This window comes from Aythya ferina, assembly GCF_964211825.1.
Source record: "Aythya ferina genome assembly, chromosome: 25".
Taxonomy (NCBI): domain Eukaryota; kingdom Metazoa; phylum Chordata; class Aves; order Anseriformes; family Anatidae; genus Aythya; species Aythya ferina.
In genome coordinates this window covers 5,089,278-5,103,667 of record NC_140323.1, presented here as the reverse complement: position 1 = coordinate 5,103,667, position 14,390 = coordinate 5,089,278, and the positions used below count along the sequence as shown (strand labels likewise).

Sequence of the window (14,390 nt, the reverse complement as noted above, 5' to 3'; positions counted from 1 at the left end):
TCCGCCGTCCGAAGGCTGGGGGAGTCACGGGCTGATTGTTTTTATACCTAAAGCCGTGGCTTAGTGGCTGTCAACTGCCGGGGTATTAACCTTAGAGCTGTCAGAGTGAATAAAGCGAAAAAGCCAACTCTAGGGCTGGAGGTTGCAACAGCTGCAGTGTCCCTCCACCTAACTTTTCTCATTTTTTTTTTATCAGTTTTCTCTCTGGTAGGCGACCCTCTGTCCGTGTACCCTCCTGCTATAACCTCCCCTTGACCTGCCCAGCACTGGAATTAAATCTGGGGGGCAAAATGCCCAGCCCGGGCTGTTTGTGCTCTCATGAAACATCTGCCTCTCTCCTCCCAGCACCTTCCCATTTCCTCAGCATCCTCTAATGCCCACAGCAGGCACCTGCGGCACCCACTGTGGAGCTGGGGGGTCACAGAGCGCTTCAGGGCCATGGGGCAGGGACTGGGAGGTCTCTGGGTGCCCAGTGCCCGGCCCCACGTGTGCGTGGGATGGGGAACAAGAAGTGGCCCCTCCGGGAGCTGGGGCCTTGATCCGCCCCTCCTGAAACAGCTCAGCCCTCCAAAAGCTCTGAAACGCCTAAGATGTCTGGGTGCTGTGGCTGGAGAACTGCAGAGGATGAAAGGCGCAGCGCTGGCACGCCATGTGGGGATGGACAGCCCAATTACCGCATGTAATTAGTTACAGCTTTGCAGCTGGGCTGTGCGAACGATGCTGCAGCTCTCCTAGCCCCGTGCAGTTGCAAAGGGAAATGTCCTGGGTGGGTTTTAAAGGTGGCTGGAGCTGCCCCCATTGCCGTGGGTTTGTAGCAGGCCAGGAGCGTGATTAATGCAGCTCAGACGATGAGTTGAAACCCGTTTTGTTTCTGTAAACAACTGCGTGCCGGAGAGGCTAGCCATAGCCTGAGCCCCTGGCTGTCCCACTGTGCATCTGCAGCGCACGGTTGTGTCAGAGCCATCTCCTGAAACCCTCGGTGATTTCCTCAGGCCCCCGGGGAGCTGTAAAAATCATCCCATCAAAAAGCAATAAGGGAAAAGTGCTTGGCTCGGGCAGCGCCGCAGTTACATCAGATGGCGACCGGCCCTTGGCTTGGGGGGTGGATGCCGCTGAGAAAGGAGCTGGGAAAACCCCGATGTGCGGACAGCTCTTTCCTCTTGCTCAAAGCACCCCAGAGCTTGTCTGGCATGTGGGGTTTGCCAGGTCAGCACGGCCCTGGGGGGGGATTTGCTCCCCCCTGAATCAAGGGCCCTGCAGGCCAGCAGCACAGGCCATAGCACTGCTTGCTGTGCACTCTGCAGGCAGGCAGACTCGGGATTTTTTAATTTTATTTTTTCTTTCATTTGTCTGTTTTTCCAAGGGTGGACTCGCCGCAGATAACGTGCGTCGTGGCGCAGCAGGCTGACCCCAGGCAGAAGCAGAGCTGTCTGCTCGCCTTGCGTGAGCTGATAATTATTGGAGAACTCTCCCAAAATAGCACGTGCAGTTCATGTTGGTGGCTTTTGGGAGAGTTCTGCAATAATTATCAGTTGGTGGCTCCGGCCTGGAAAGTTCAACAGCAGGAGAAGGCGAGGGGAGTGAAAGCAACGGGGCCCCGGCACGCGGTGCAAACATTGTGTTTGCACGTTCAGGAGCATCAATGCAGTGGGTTCATCCCAAAGAGCAGCCATGAAGGGGCACGAGGAGGATTTTGGGGTGGATTTTTTGCTCAGAGTCCCAGGAATGAGCTGGCAGGCAGCTCGCGGGCAGGAAGGCCACTGGTTGTGAGAAATACACCCAGTAAATCTCATCGTGGGGCCAGTCGGGGCCAAATCCTGCTCAGGAATTTCCCCTTGTGCCCCCTGTGCAGCTCCATGCGATGCCAGCTCCTGCTTCTGCCCCTTTCTGATCTTCAGCTTTGTGTGAGGAAGCCGAGGGCGGGGAGGTGGTGTTTGTGTCAGAGAATAAAAGAGCACAGCCCACTGGTGCCTTCAATTTGCTCTCATCTCTCCATTTCAGAGCAGGGCCCAGATCTCCCAGCCTATAAATCCTGGTCCCAGAGGAGGCAGTTGTGTATTTAAATGTATGTGCATTTGCCCTGCATTCATTTCCTTTCCCCAGGGACTGGTGACATGAAGAACTGTAATAGCTGAATGCATTTTTAATGCCTTTCCTGCAGATTTCTGCAAGGGAATCCAGTTCCTGGGTGGCTGTAACTTGCCGCAAAGGCAGAGGACCTCGGGAGCATTGGTAATAAGTGGGGTAGGTTTTTTTAATCTACCATTTTAATGAGCTCCATCCATCTCCCTGATTAGATTAATCTAATTTATTTCATCCAAGCCATTTAGGTGGAATTCCGACGGGGGAAACGGGGATTTTTGAGTCTTTCAGGGTGAGCGCTCGAGTGTCAGGCAGCAACCTCCACGGGGATATTTCCAATTTGCCCTTTTATAGCCTCGGAGACTTGTAACCCCCACATTCACATCGGAAAGCACCCGTCTGTGCTGCAAACCTGCCCGTATCAGCAGCACGACGGTGACGATGAACCCAGGCACCGCTCCCTTGCCCTGATTCAAGCAACTCCCCCAGGAGGGCAAAGCCAGGCTGGCCTGCCAAAAATGCACCCACCCAGCAGGAGCAGGGGGAGCAGCATCGCTCTGGCTGCCCCTCCATGTCCCAGGGGCAGCGAAATCTCCACGTGGGAGCATCCCCACTGGCAGCACGGCTTCGCCGGGCGCAGCGGGAGGGAAGGGCCCGCTTGTTCAAACAGAAATGCCTTCGGCGGCGGGCGCAGCCAATGGAAGGGGAAATGGGTTTTTTGTTTAAAAGATGGCGTTGTTTTCTCAAGTCTGACGAACGTGAAAGTCCCCATTTAAAGGAGGCGAACCTGCAGTGAAGTCGGTCACTGTTTACACGCCCACGCGCCGACTGGGGCGGCCGAAAGCAAACTTCCTGGTGTATCCTGATCCAAATCACCTGGGAGCAGAGCTCAGCGAGCACAGCGCCGAGCTGTGAGCGCCGCGAGCAGGGCTGCGGCTCTGTTTACAGAAAAGCAAACCCAGTCCAAACGGGGGACGTGAAGCCCGGCTGGCATTGCAGCCCCAGCTCCCAGAAAATGGGGGAATTTGGAGACTGCATGCTGCAGCTTTGGCTCTGCCAGAAATCCTCCTTACAAGAGGAGAACGAGCGGGGTGGAGGGCAGAGAGCCTGAGCAGGTGTCTTTGGAGGGTGTGGAGAGGGGAGCTGGGGAAGAGGGGAGTTTTCCTTTGCCCCACGAGCCAGGAAAGCTATTTTTGCAGGAGCTCCCGGTGCACCAGACAAGGTCAGGATTGTTTCCGTGCTGGATGCTGGTGCAAATATGCGGCCGGGCGCTTGGATCCCGAGGAGCTTGCAGTTCCCCGGCAAGCAGATGAAGTATTAGTGCCCGTCTTGTCCAGGTGAGGGGATGGAAACGCTGGGCTGCACAGTTCTGGTCTTGATGTCAGGGCTGCCGTAGCCACTGGTGGCAATTTGGGAGCCGGCTGGGTCGGCGAGTTTCCTCCTCTCTTTCAGCGTGGACGTGCCCCATGGTGTGCTACGTGTTTCCCCGGTGACTTCAGCAGTTATTAATTCCCTGCTCCTAACCCAGAGCGTGACCATCTCCGTGAGACATCCCATGCACCTGGGCTGCCCGTGGCCACCTCGGTCACGGCGCACGTGGCCGGGCGGTGGGATTTGGCCACCTTCAGCAAACCATTGCCCGCCCAGCCCGGCCTCTTGTGGCCAGCGGCTGATCTCAGCGCGTGGCCAGCCGATCCCGTCACCGCGTGCCCAGGGGATGGGTTGGCACTGGGTAAACTGAGGCTTGCAGGGGTTTGGCTCGTGGTCACGTCCTCAGCCTGGGACGGTGCCGAGGAGCCGCTCTCTGCGCTCTCTTGCCCCGTTGGATGCTCCTGGACACAGTTTTGGGCTCTGTTGGCAAAACATCGGTGCTGCTGGCTCGGTGCCCTTGGGAAATCTTTGTATTTGCTGACTTGACTCCATTCGTGCTCATGGAGAGCTCAGCTCCGGTGGTGCCGCGGCGTGGGGAGGCCCAAACCACACACAGCGCTCAGGCAGGGATTTCAATCCCCCCACCCCAAAAAAAAGTTCAAAGGTGTTTCAGCTTAATGCGGTTTATCTAAATTGCTTCATGTTAGTTAATCTGGATTAACGCAAATGCTCTTGGAGTGGCTGGCTGGGGAAAGGCTTGCTAAGCCATCCCGACACGAAAAGACTTTTCCAAAAGTGAAAAGTTTGAGCTGGGGAAAAAAAAAAGAAGGCAAGGTCCCGTTTTGCGTCCCGAGTGCGTGCGAGCCCTGCGAACCGAGCACGGCTGTTCCCAAATCCAGGGGCTGCCTTCGAGGGCTGTCTTTGGGCACCCCCATAACTGGGGAGCTGAGGAGCTCCCCCTGGTCTCTCCGGGGCTGTGTGAACCCCTTTTGGGTTGGCATGCAGCTGTTGGCCCGATTACTGAGAAAGAACCAAGGTAAATGGGAGGTCAAGCCCAGATTTGGCGATTTTGGTGGGCGCAAGCGTGACTGAGGGCGCCATGTGATGGGGACGACGTCCTGGTGATTGATCTCCACGTCCTCTCCTCTCCTGGGAGCTGGGATTAGGAGAGATTTTACAGCTGAGCGGCCAGCATCGCCTTAGGATTCGGTTTGCAAAGGCTCAGCCCTGACAGCCTCTACTGGGGAAGGACTTTTTAGGTATTTATGGCCATTTGGGCCCATCAGTTCATGGATCACCCCTGTGTGTCTGTAGGAACTTCCCACCCTGAGAACAAGCAGAGAAACGCCCTGCGGGGAAACTGGGGCTCCGGGAAGGGAACTGCAAAGCTTCAGAGAGAATCATCTCATATCTGCGCATTCCCCTGGGATTCATGTTTGCTTTTTTTGCCTTGCAGAAGGCTTCTCGTGCACCCTCGAGCGAGTCCTCGCACCTCGGAGCTGGGTTCCTCCCATGCAAGGGAGCGAGAACCCTTCCTGCAGCCACCCGTGCACGGACCGAGGGTGCTCGGGTGCTGCGGGGAGGGCCGGGGAGCGACGGATCGGCGCCGGGAAGGATCCGGCCCCAGCTCCAGGCAGCTGCAGGCGAAGCTCGGCGCTCCCGCGGAGCGGGGATGGAAGTTGTAAGCGAGACCTGGGCGCTGCCCAAAACCTGGGGACTCCCTCCTCCCCCGGCCCCAGTGCAAACAGCAGATTAACAATTTATTTGACGTGTTGCGGCTGGTTAGTTTCTTCGCCCGCTCCCCTGATCAGAGGGAATAAACGTTGCAGTGTGCAATAATGTTCATTTCAGGTGAGGGTAAATATAGAAAGGAAAACCTGCTGAGAGCGAGCCATTTATTTCTGCGTTTGGAAGCCTCTGCTCATAAACAGTCAGTCATAGCCATTTGGAAAATCCCAGCGTGGTTTTCTTGGCCATCCGAGAAGAACGTTTACTTTCCTGTAGGTTAAGAAGTTAGTTTTAAATTAAAAAAATAATAATGGCATCTCACTTCCAGCTGCCCTCGGGTGTTTAGGGCTTGTTGACACACTAAGGCCGCTCTGTTCTCCGGCAAGGCTGCCCTGGTGCGGGATCACAGAGGGGATCCTGCAGGGCTTTCCCGGCTGCCGGTGCTGGGGAAACTTGTTCTTTGATTTCCTCTTGTCCCCCAGCTTTGGGGGGCTCAGGGGGATTTCGAATCGGGATTTGCTCAGAAATCTCAGCCGTGTGCAGGGCTGGAGGGTAATGGACAGGGGTTTTGGTGGAAACATACAGCTTTTGGGGTTGTAAGAGCCAGTAAGGATGCAGAGAGGTGCTTGGGGTGATCCCAAGAGCCCTGGGGCTCGGGGGCTGTGTCCGCAGGGAGGCAGCGGGGCTGGGGCAGGGGGACGAGCCCGTTGTGCTGTGCTCACACCACACCAGGAAAACCTCTGAGGGTTTTCGGGACAGCGTGCCAAAGACAACAGGACAGCACGAGCTGCAGGAGCATCCCTCAGCCGTGCCCCGGCACCCAGATGCTTCAGCATAGGAGAAACCCCCAAAAACAGCTTTGTAGAACTCAGCTAAGAAAGGTGAGGACTCCCCAACCCGACACCCAGGCTCTGCTTCCCTCCTTTATCCCCACAGCAGCTCCGAGGACCGGAGAGGGACGCGGCGAAGCGGCCGCCGTGGCTTGGCACGCTGCTGGCTCCGCGCCGCTGGCACCGGGGGCCGGGAGCCAAGGCGCTGCAGCGGGCTCGGAGCGGCCAAAGACTCCCAGCTCTGACGTCCTGTGCAGTCAGGAAGGGTCTCTCCGTGTTTTCCGACAGGCTTGGGATTTGGCTCGGGTTTGCCTCGGGTTTCCGAAGGCAAGAGGCAGTTAAGTCTCTTGGAAGAATGAATTAATTAGCGAATGCCTTTGGTCAGGTCAGCGCCCTCCAGGAGCGTTCTTCAAGCCTTGAAAGCGGCGCCTCTGCACCCAGGTAAGCCGCCCTGAAAGGCTCGTGTTACCGGGGTATTTTAAGAGCTATACGTACATCAGCGCGGAGGAACCCTGCTTTTAAAAAAAAAGGAAAAGAAGAAAAAAAAAAAATCCTCCCCCAAAATGCGCTGTTGACTCTAATGGTGGCATTTGTGTAAGCAACAAAATATTGACGCAGTTGGCTCAGGGCTGGCTGGGGCTTCTGGAAATAAACTAATGCCTTGTTAAATTGTATATGGAAATGCAAGTGGGAAAATGACTGACATCTTACACAACTCAGGCACATAAAATCGCTGCTTTACTACAGTGTGAAAAAACTCAGGAATTAATAGGTCTCCTTCTGCTCGGGGGCGTTGGATTTATCCCCGAGTAAGATCCATAAACTATTTTAAGGAGAGAAGTGCTACTTTTAAACGCACGCGTCTGGGTCCTGGAGTTAAAGTGGTGTCACCAGTGCTGAGTTAACCCCTTGCCTTCTCACCAGCCCCTGGGGTAACGCTCGGCGGAGCCACGAGCCCCGTTCTTGGCAGATAGTGCTCTGGGTGGATATACAGACACATCGACACCTGATAAATAGAAATAAATTATTTCTGGGGGCGTTAAGCACGGTGTGTTCTAACGACCTGGGTCAGAAATGCGTTTCAGGCCTCACTTCAGCAGAACCTGAACCCCGAGCTTGATTTTACATGCGTGGGACCTAAAAATGCCTTTAAAAGCAAACACCTGCTCTGCAGCAGCGCCTGGGCTGAGCCCGAAGCAGACGCGCTGAGTTCTGCCGTCGGTGGCTGGGAGATGCATTGTTTGAGTGGCTTCTAGGGGAAAGACGATTAACAAAGCTTCAAAGAGCGACGAGTTGCTTTCCTTGCTGCCCGAAGCCCCTTCCTTCTCCACCCACATCCTGACGAGCTGCCAGTTGGTGTACACATGCTGATGGAAAAGCAGGACAAGGTACAAGCTGCGGGGAGCTGCCGGCAGCGCGGGGTGCGAGCCACCAGCAGCAGCCGCTCGGGTGTAATTACACCCCCCCCGCGCGCCGGAGTGCGATTTCCCAGTAATTATTCTGGAAGAAAAGCCTGCCTATTTCTGTAAGGGCTTATGTCACTTAGAAAGCTGTTATAAATTCGAGCTGGAAAAAGGGACCCTTATTCTGGGCTAAGTGTGGTTAGTGGTTAGCTGGGAACGGGGCTATTCCTGGCGCTGCCAGCGACCTTCCCGGTGACGCCGGGTAAGTCACCTCACCTCCGCCTGTGGCAGCTTCTCCTGCTGCAAAGTGGGAATTACAAACACGGGCTTTTCTCCGCCCGCAGGTTTGGGAAGCCCTGCGACGCTGGAAAAAAGGTGTCACAGCGTGGCAGGCAGTCATTTAGCACGACCTGGCGCTTTTCGCCCCCCTTGGAGGCATCTCCATCAAATTGCAGGTTGAGGAAAGCAGAGATGTGCCCGGGGAGCTCGCGATGGGGATGGGCTGAGCCTCTTGAGCCCGGGCCGTTGGCTTATTACTGGGAATGCAGTGTTTTCCTCGCTGTTTTTAAAAATAGCCCATTCTGTTCCCAGTTTGGGACCGCACCCCTCGCCGGGGCATCGAAATGTCTCGGCTGCTGCTTCCTCGAGCCAAGTCGTGGCAGCGCAGACTTGCGGGGTGCACGAGCGGCGTTATTGAGCACCCGGCGTGCAGGAGGGGTCCTGCCGGGGGCAACGGCAGCGGGGTGCCTGTGGTCCTCATGGATGGGGGGAGAAGGCAATCTCCTGGTTCTCAGCACAGTGGCTTAACCCCTTGGCCTCTTCTTCTTCCTCCAGTGCCTCTGCCCGATTCTGGAGCTGGTTCTGCAAGCCCTGAGATCAGTAATGGGGCTTTTCCACCCGCTGCTTCGCAGCAGCTTCTTGCACAGCCTCAGAAATCCCTTTTGGCCCCAACGCCGTGCGAATATGCCCAGGCAGTGCTGAAGATGGGGCTCGTTTCTAGCATGTGACATTCAATTCACGCTAGAGCTGGGGAGATGTGGTTTTAAAGACTCTTCTCATTCTCACCGATAGCACAGGACCACTCGTGGCCGGACTTTGCTTTGGAGAAGCCGGCGCTGAGGCACCGCCATGGAGATGCAGGGAGGCGAGGGGAGCATCGGCCCCGGCGCCTTCCCACAGCCTCCATCCCTGCTTGGGCTCTGCAGCGGGGCTCAGCCCTGCTCCAAAATGGGCTCGAGCCAACGAGACGGAGGAGAACAAGATTTTTACAGCCCATTAGTGCTCCCCAGAGCCATCCAGCCCCTCTAAAAGCGGTGGAAGCCACAGGAACATTGAGGCTGGTGTTCAGAAGATGCCAGCCTGCCCCCCAGTTTTGTGTCCCTTCCTCGGGGCTCTGCCAGAGCCAGTGACCCCCCCCGACAGCCCTGGGGTGCTGGAAGTCCCCCCGGGAGTGCCACGATGAGCTGGCGAGCACCGGTCCCGGTCCGGCCCCGAGCTCCCTGTCAAGATGTGCATGGGAGGGTTCCAAGTGCAAATGTGTGTTTGCTAATGGGAAATGAATTGCCTCTTGCCCCGAAGGCTTGCAGCTTGAGGAAAACAACGCAGGGTCTAAGAATGACCTCATATTGCCTCCCAGGGAATGTTTTGCCAGATGAAGGGGGGAGAGGCAGCATCAAGACAGCACAATGTATGTATCTCTCTCCCTGTGTAAACATCCCTGTAGCTGCAGAAACCTCTTAAAACCCAGAATGAGAGGAGAACAGCTGCTTTGATCTGTGGATGTGGTTGTTATTTTCTAAGTGCGGATCCTTTCTTTTTTTAATTTTGCCTCAAATTAAAAAAATGCCTGTTGTGATCTTTTGCTTTTATTTCTTGGCTGGAGACCCGAGCAGGGTGCAGTAAATTTTCATTACTCCCCATGTAACCGTTTCAGCATGGTCGACAATTCCTCGCCGGCTCTTCAGCGCCGCAGCACAATGGGCCGAATCTGCTGGCCCTACATGAAGCCGGAGCAAATGGGTTTTGCCCAGAAGTGCTCCACGGGGAGTGGAGGCAGCGGGGAGGAGAGTGCTGCCACCTCCTCCCCTTCCCGACACGCACACACACACACACACACACACGTGCACACGCACGGGCACACGGCGGCTGGGCTCTCCATCCCCGTTGCCTCTGAAGGGTTTTGGAGAGGGGCTCCCGGGGCCGGATCTGTGCCAACCCCGCACGGCAGCAGCAGGAGCTGGTGAGGAGCCACCAGGGCCGAAGCACCGGGCTGTCTTTCAGGCGATTTAAGTGTGATTCATGGCCCTCCCTCCAGCCTCCCTGTGTGATCCGGGGAAGCTCCATCCGCCTGATTTTCCCCATCTGCGCCGGGAAGGGGACGGCCCCTCCGTGCCGAGGGGCACCGCGGTGTGCACAGACCCGTGGCGGTGCAGGATGCGTGCTGGGACCCCCACCTTCTGCTCTTCCAGCCCTGGGAACCGGGTGGCACAGTTTGGGGAAGAAAACCAACTTTTAAGGGATTTTCTTGACATCAGCAGCCCATCCCAATGATGGTGCTCTGCAGCCCTTCTGCGTTGGATGAGCCAGGCGCAGGGCATCAGTGGTGCTACCAGCAGCTAAGGATGTGCCGTAAGAGGCAAGATCCACCCCCAGTGCACCATACTGGTTTAACTGGGAGCTCTCAACCGGTCCCATCCCCAACAGGAGTGAGGAGCTTGCTTTCCCCCCCCGTGCCGTCACGTGGCCGCCCGGTGTTTTGGCGTTTTGATTACATACGGCACTGTGTATTTAGGGCTGGTTTATGGGTGTTTATACTAATGCGTAAACCTGTAATTTAGAAGCTCGGTTATAAATCAACATAGCTGAAGGTCTTGTCCCTCGTGCCTTGAGATCGGTCGCCAGATTTAGAAGACAGGTTAGAAAAAAAAAAAAAAAAAGAAAAAGGAGGGTTTAGTTTTCCTCTGGTTACAATGATAAAAGATCGCGGGGTGGGATGCGAACACGGCCAGCCCCAAGGTGCGGCTGGGTGAGGGGATTCGGGGTTTCCATTTTGGCTTGGTCTCATGACAGCAAGCTGCAGGAGATCCCTCTGGCTTTCGGCAGATCCCTCAGGAGGTCACGGCACCTCGGCTTGCAGGGACCTCGGTTGTGCCCGTGTGGCGAGGAGCGGAGAGCCCCTTCCCGCGGAGGCACAGCCCCTGTCCCAAAGAGCCCACAGCATGGACTGCCGAGGGGACCTTGCTACGGGTTTGGGACATCCGAGCAGGAACACAGAGCAAAACCATGCGGTGCAAAGCGGCTCAGAGGCTGCAAAGGCCGGGCTGGGGCTGGCAGGAGAGCCGGGAGCCCCTTCCAGCAGCCCAGCAGGACAGCACATTCCTGCTGGTGCGTCGCGCTCCTCTCCGGATGCACTGGGATTTCTATGTATAACACTTTTTTTTTTTTTTTTTACAGTTTTAATAATAATTTCTGTATCCCTGCACCTCCCCAGGCTGCGCTGAAGCCTACTGGGGCCGGGGAGGGTTGGCTTTACTGGGTTGACACAATGCAGCAAGATGTTGGGACAGGTCACGTAGGTGCACACGCTGCTCTGCTGCATTTGTTGTCCACGTCTGGGCGTCTGTCCTCCAGCCAGTGGTGGTCTCCTCGCTCCTCTGGAAGGGGTTGGCTCCCGTGTGGGTCCCTGCATGCCCACGGCGGTGATCCAAGGGTTAGGCATTTTTGTATGGAGAGCACAGACCCAGAGATTCCTCAACATGTTCCCATCCAGCTGAGGACCCCCCTCTCCTTTCCACTGCAGGACAGCAGTGGGTGCCTGGGCTTAGCTGGGTGTTTTCTGCAGCCCCCAGACCCCTTGAGTTTACCTTCAGGGGCTGTCAGGACAAAAGGGGCCAGGCGAGGCTGCCGGGGCAGCACGGTGGGCTGGGATGACCCCAAGAGCTCCCAGGACAGGTGGGATGCCTGCACACCTTCCTGCCACCCTGCTGCTTGCCCTGGCTCCCTGCTGCAGCCTCCTCACCATGGGGATTTGGGATTCGGGGTGTGGGAGCACCCCAAAAGAGAAGAGAGGAGCTGCCAGCAGGTCCCAGTGAGAGGATGCAGGCACGGGGAGGGGGGCCGGGGTGCTGGGTGTGGGGATCAGGCTGTGAGAGGCTCCCACAAACAACTAAAAAAAAAAACCCTGAATATTTCAGAAAGGTATTTTCTCTCTTATTTTTGCTCCCCTCCCCTTATTCCCAGTCCTCCCCACCTCTCCCAGAGTTGCCCTTCAGCCCCGCTCCCCACTGAGCCGCTCCCACAGCCACCGAGCCCCGCGCCGCAGCCTCCCCAAACTCCTCGTATTTTTTTTGCCTGTTTGCTCCGTTTTTATTTATTTTCCCCTTCTTCTTTATTTTTTTTTCCTTCCGTCTTCATTTCTCCTTCCCCTTTCCTTTCCCTCCCACTCCCTTTTCTCACGGCAGACCCCTTTACCCCCCCCAACCCCCTTCCCAGCTCGCCGCCACCGCCAACCCCGAGCCCTTGCGGGGCCGAGGGGCTGCGAGGCGCGGGGTGGCTCGGGGGGTCGCGGGGGGCTTTGCATTGATGCATTGATCGCCCATGGTCTGCGCCTGACCTCCCTGCTCCCAGGGAAGCAGTCTCCATGGCTACTGGCCCTGCTCCTCCAGAGCAGACTGTAAATTCCTGCAGGCAGAGCCCAGCCTGGGGGTGCGAGGGGGGGAGCCGGGAAGGAGCAGCCAAAGCCAAATAGAAAGAAAGAAAGGCAGGGAGAAAAAGGGCGTTGCTTGGATGGGGCTCTCCTTTCCACTCCCCTTTCTCAGGTCCCCAGCACCAGTGCAAGGCGCCTGCTGCTTCCCCCCCTTCATCGCTGCTGCTGCTGCTGCTGCTGCTGCTCCTCTCTTGCAAAACTGGAACTGGCTGGGATTATTTAGGGAAGGAAAAAAAGGGAAGAAGAAGAAGAAAAAGAAGAAGAAGGAGAAGGGATCAGAGCAGCCGCCAGAGAGAGGGCGATAGAGTCCACTTTCCTCCAACTGCCCTGGGTCTCCTTCCCTCGCTCCCTCCTCTTTAGCAACACCAAGAGCCCCAAAACTGAACCCAGAGCAGCTTTTTCCATCAGTTCAGCCCCCTTCCCTCCCTCTGTCCCACACACGGCAAGAAGAGAGCCCCTTCCTTCTCTTGATCCCCCTCTGCATGCTCAGCCTCTTGTTTCCTTTAAAGCACGAGAAATCCCCCTCCTTGCCCCCACTCCTGCAGGCAGACGGGGATTGCGATGGGAGCGTTGCAGATTGCTGGATTTTGCACGCTTTTCTTTCTCCTCCACTCTGGAAACACGCTGGCAAATAAAGCCGGTCAAGGTAAGAGAAATCTTCCCGGCTCGAGGCTTTGCTGTTGGATGTGCGGGTCGGCAGCCGGACCTCCTCTCCAGACCTGGGGCTTTACGCGCAGGCTGGAGAAACCAGCAGCAGCAGTAACGACCAGTCGGGCTGCTTTGAAATGTTGCTTGCAGATATCCTGCCTGCTGCCTTTGCTTGGTTTTCTGGAAACTCTTGAAGGAGTTGCATTTCTTACACTTTTTTTTTGTGTGTGTGTGTGTACGTGTGGGGCTGAACTCTTTATTTCAGGGCAGGGGGTGCAGAGGCAGAGAATGAGGGTGTGCAGACAAGTCTGCACCCAGCACGGAGGCAGAAAGCCAAAACGTTGCTGTTTGGGGCGGTTTGGGGGTGCTGTGCCTCTCTGGGGGGCTCACTGTCCATGGGGTGGGCTCGTTCCCATTGCCATGTGGGTGAGGAGGACGCGTTTCTGGCTGGGTTCGAGGGAAGGCACAGCGGAGCTGGTGTCTCGTGCTGGAAGGTGGGAGCTGCACGGCTGCACCCGCGCTTGTTTTACATCCGCGCGTGTTGAGCCTCAAAAGCTGAGCTCCAGAGGGGTGTGCTGCAGGAAACTTGGGCGAGCTGAACGCCGGCAAACCCCGCAAAAAGCCTGCTCTGTGTGCCCACCTCTGGAAAAGAGAGGTGCGTCCCGTCGTATCGTCTCAAGGCTTTGCTGTTTCCCTGCTCCTGCGCTTAGCCAGAGTTTCTCCCTGCCAGCCATACACACGTAGCTTTATGTACGGGCTATCTATACCTTCGGTTTTTCTATAGCACCTCTATATTTAGCTCGGATTTTTCTCCAGGCACACGCACAGGAGTGCGCGCGCACGCCAGCACACACAGCCCTATGTGCATGATCTTCTTGGCTGTATCGAAGGTGTTTTTTTTTTTTTCCTAATTCACCGCTATCTATACAATCTGTTGTTTGTTGGTTTTATTTTTTTATTTTTTCCATGGCGTTTAACTGTATGCAAGATTTATCCCAACCAGCTTTGGCTCTTGCCATTGTAGTAGCTGCATGTTTATGCAGACAGCGAGATTAAATAGAGTGTGAATGAAATATAGGAGCGCGGGTTATAATTAAAGATCTCGTGCAGGCATTAGTAATAGCCACGTACCGGCACCCTGAGCCCTGTCACTGACAAAGTTGGAAGGAATTTCAAGGCTATTGTCTTATCTGGCTCAAAGTGTTTAAAACAATAGACGACTTTTCAGGAGGGCAGTCTGGACAAGCACGGGGGAGATTTTCCAGGGCAAAGGTTTGGTGAGAAGGCGTCCGGCTTCATGTAAAGCTTTACGATTTAGGCTTAGAAAGGAATGCTTAGGTTTTTATCCCCCCTCAAATTATCTTTAGTGTATGCATTGCTTTCATTTCTTATCATAATATTTATTTATTAAGGCCTTTTGGTTTCCAGTTCCATTTAAGCCTGAGCCAGAATTGCATTAAAATAGCAAAGTAAAATTCCATCGTGCAGGGACTTGACAGATCGCTCTGGGGAATGAGCGGGGTGGAGTGGGGGTGGAGAGAGGTGAGCGAAATCCTGGGCTAAGTCGCCCGCTTCGCTCCCGGGGCGGCGCAGGCTCCTCCTGCTCCTCGGTCCCACCAAAGG

The 14,390-nt window shown here is 55.8% G+C and overlaps 1 protein-coding gene and 1 long non-coding RNA gene across 7 annotated transcripts in view; both read left to right on the top strand.

Annotated features, from left to right (window-relative positions):
- The first annotated feature begins 6,273 nt into the window (after window positions 1-6,273).
- On the top strand, window positions 6,274-9,271 carry LOC311423671. The gene is made up of 2 exons (XR_014685775.1): window positions 6,274-6,452; window positions 7,084-9,271. It is a non-coding gene; the product is annotated as an uncharacterized lncRNA (long non-coding RNA).
- A 2,988-nt stretch (window positions 9,272-12,259) lies between these two features.
- SCUBE3 (signal peptide, CUB domain and EGF like domain containing 3) overlaps window positions 12,260-14,390 on the top strand; it is a 36,265-nt gene continuing 34,134 nt past the window's right edge. For all 6 annotated transcript variants that reach the window (XM_084497978.1, XM_084497974.1, XM_084497977.1 and 3 more), the window contains exon 1: window positions 12,260-12,765. In XM_084497978.1, coding sequence (XP_084354104.1) covers window positions 12,681-12,765 — 85 coding nt within the window. In that variant the 5' untranslated portion in view covers window positions 12,260-12,680. The remainder of the gene's footprint in view (window positions 12,766-14,390) is intronic.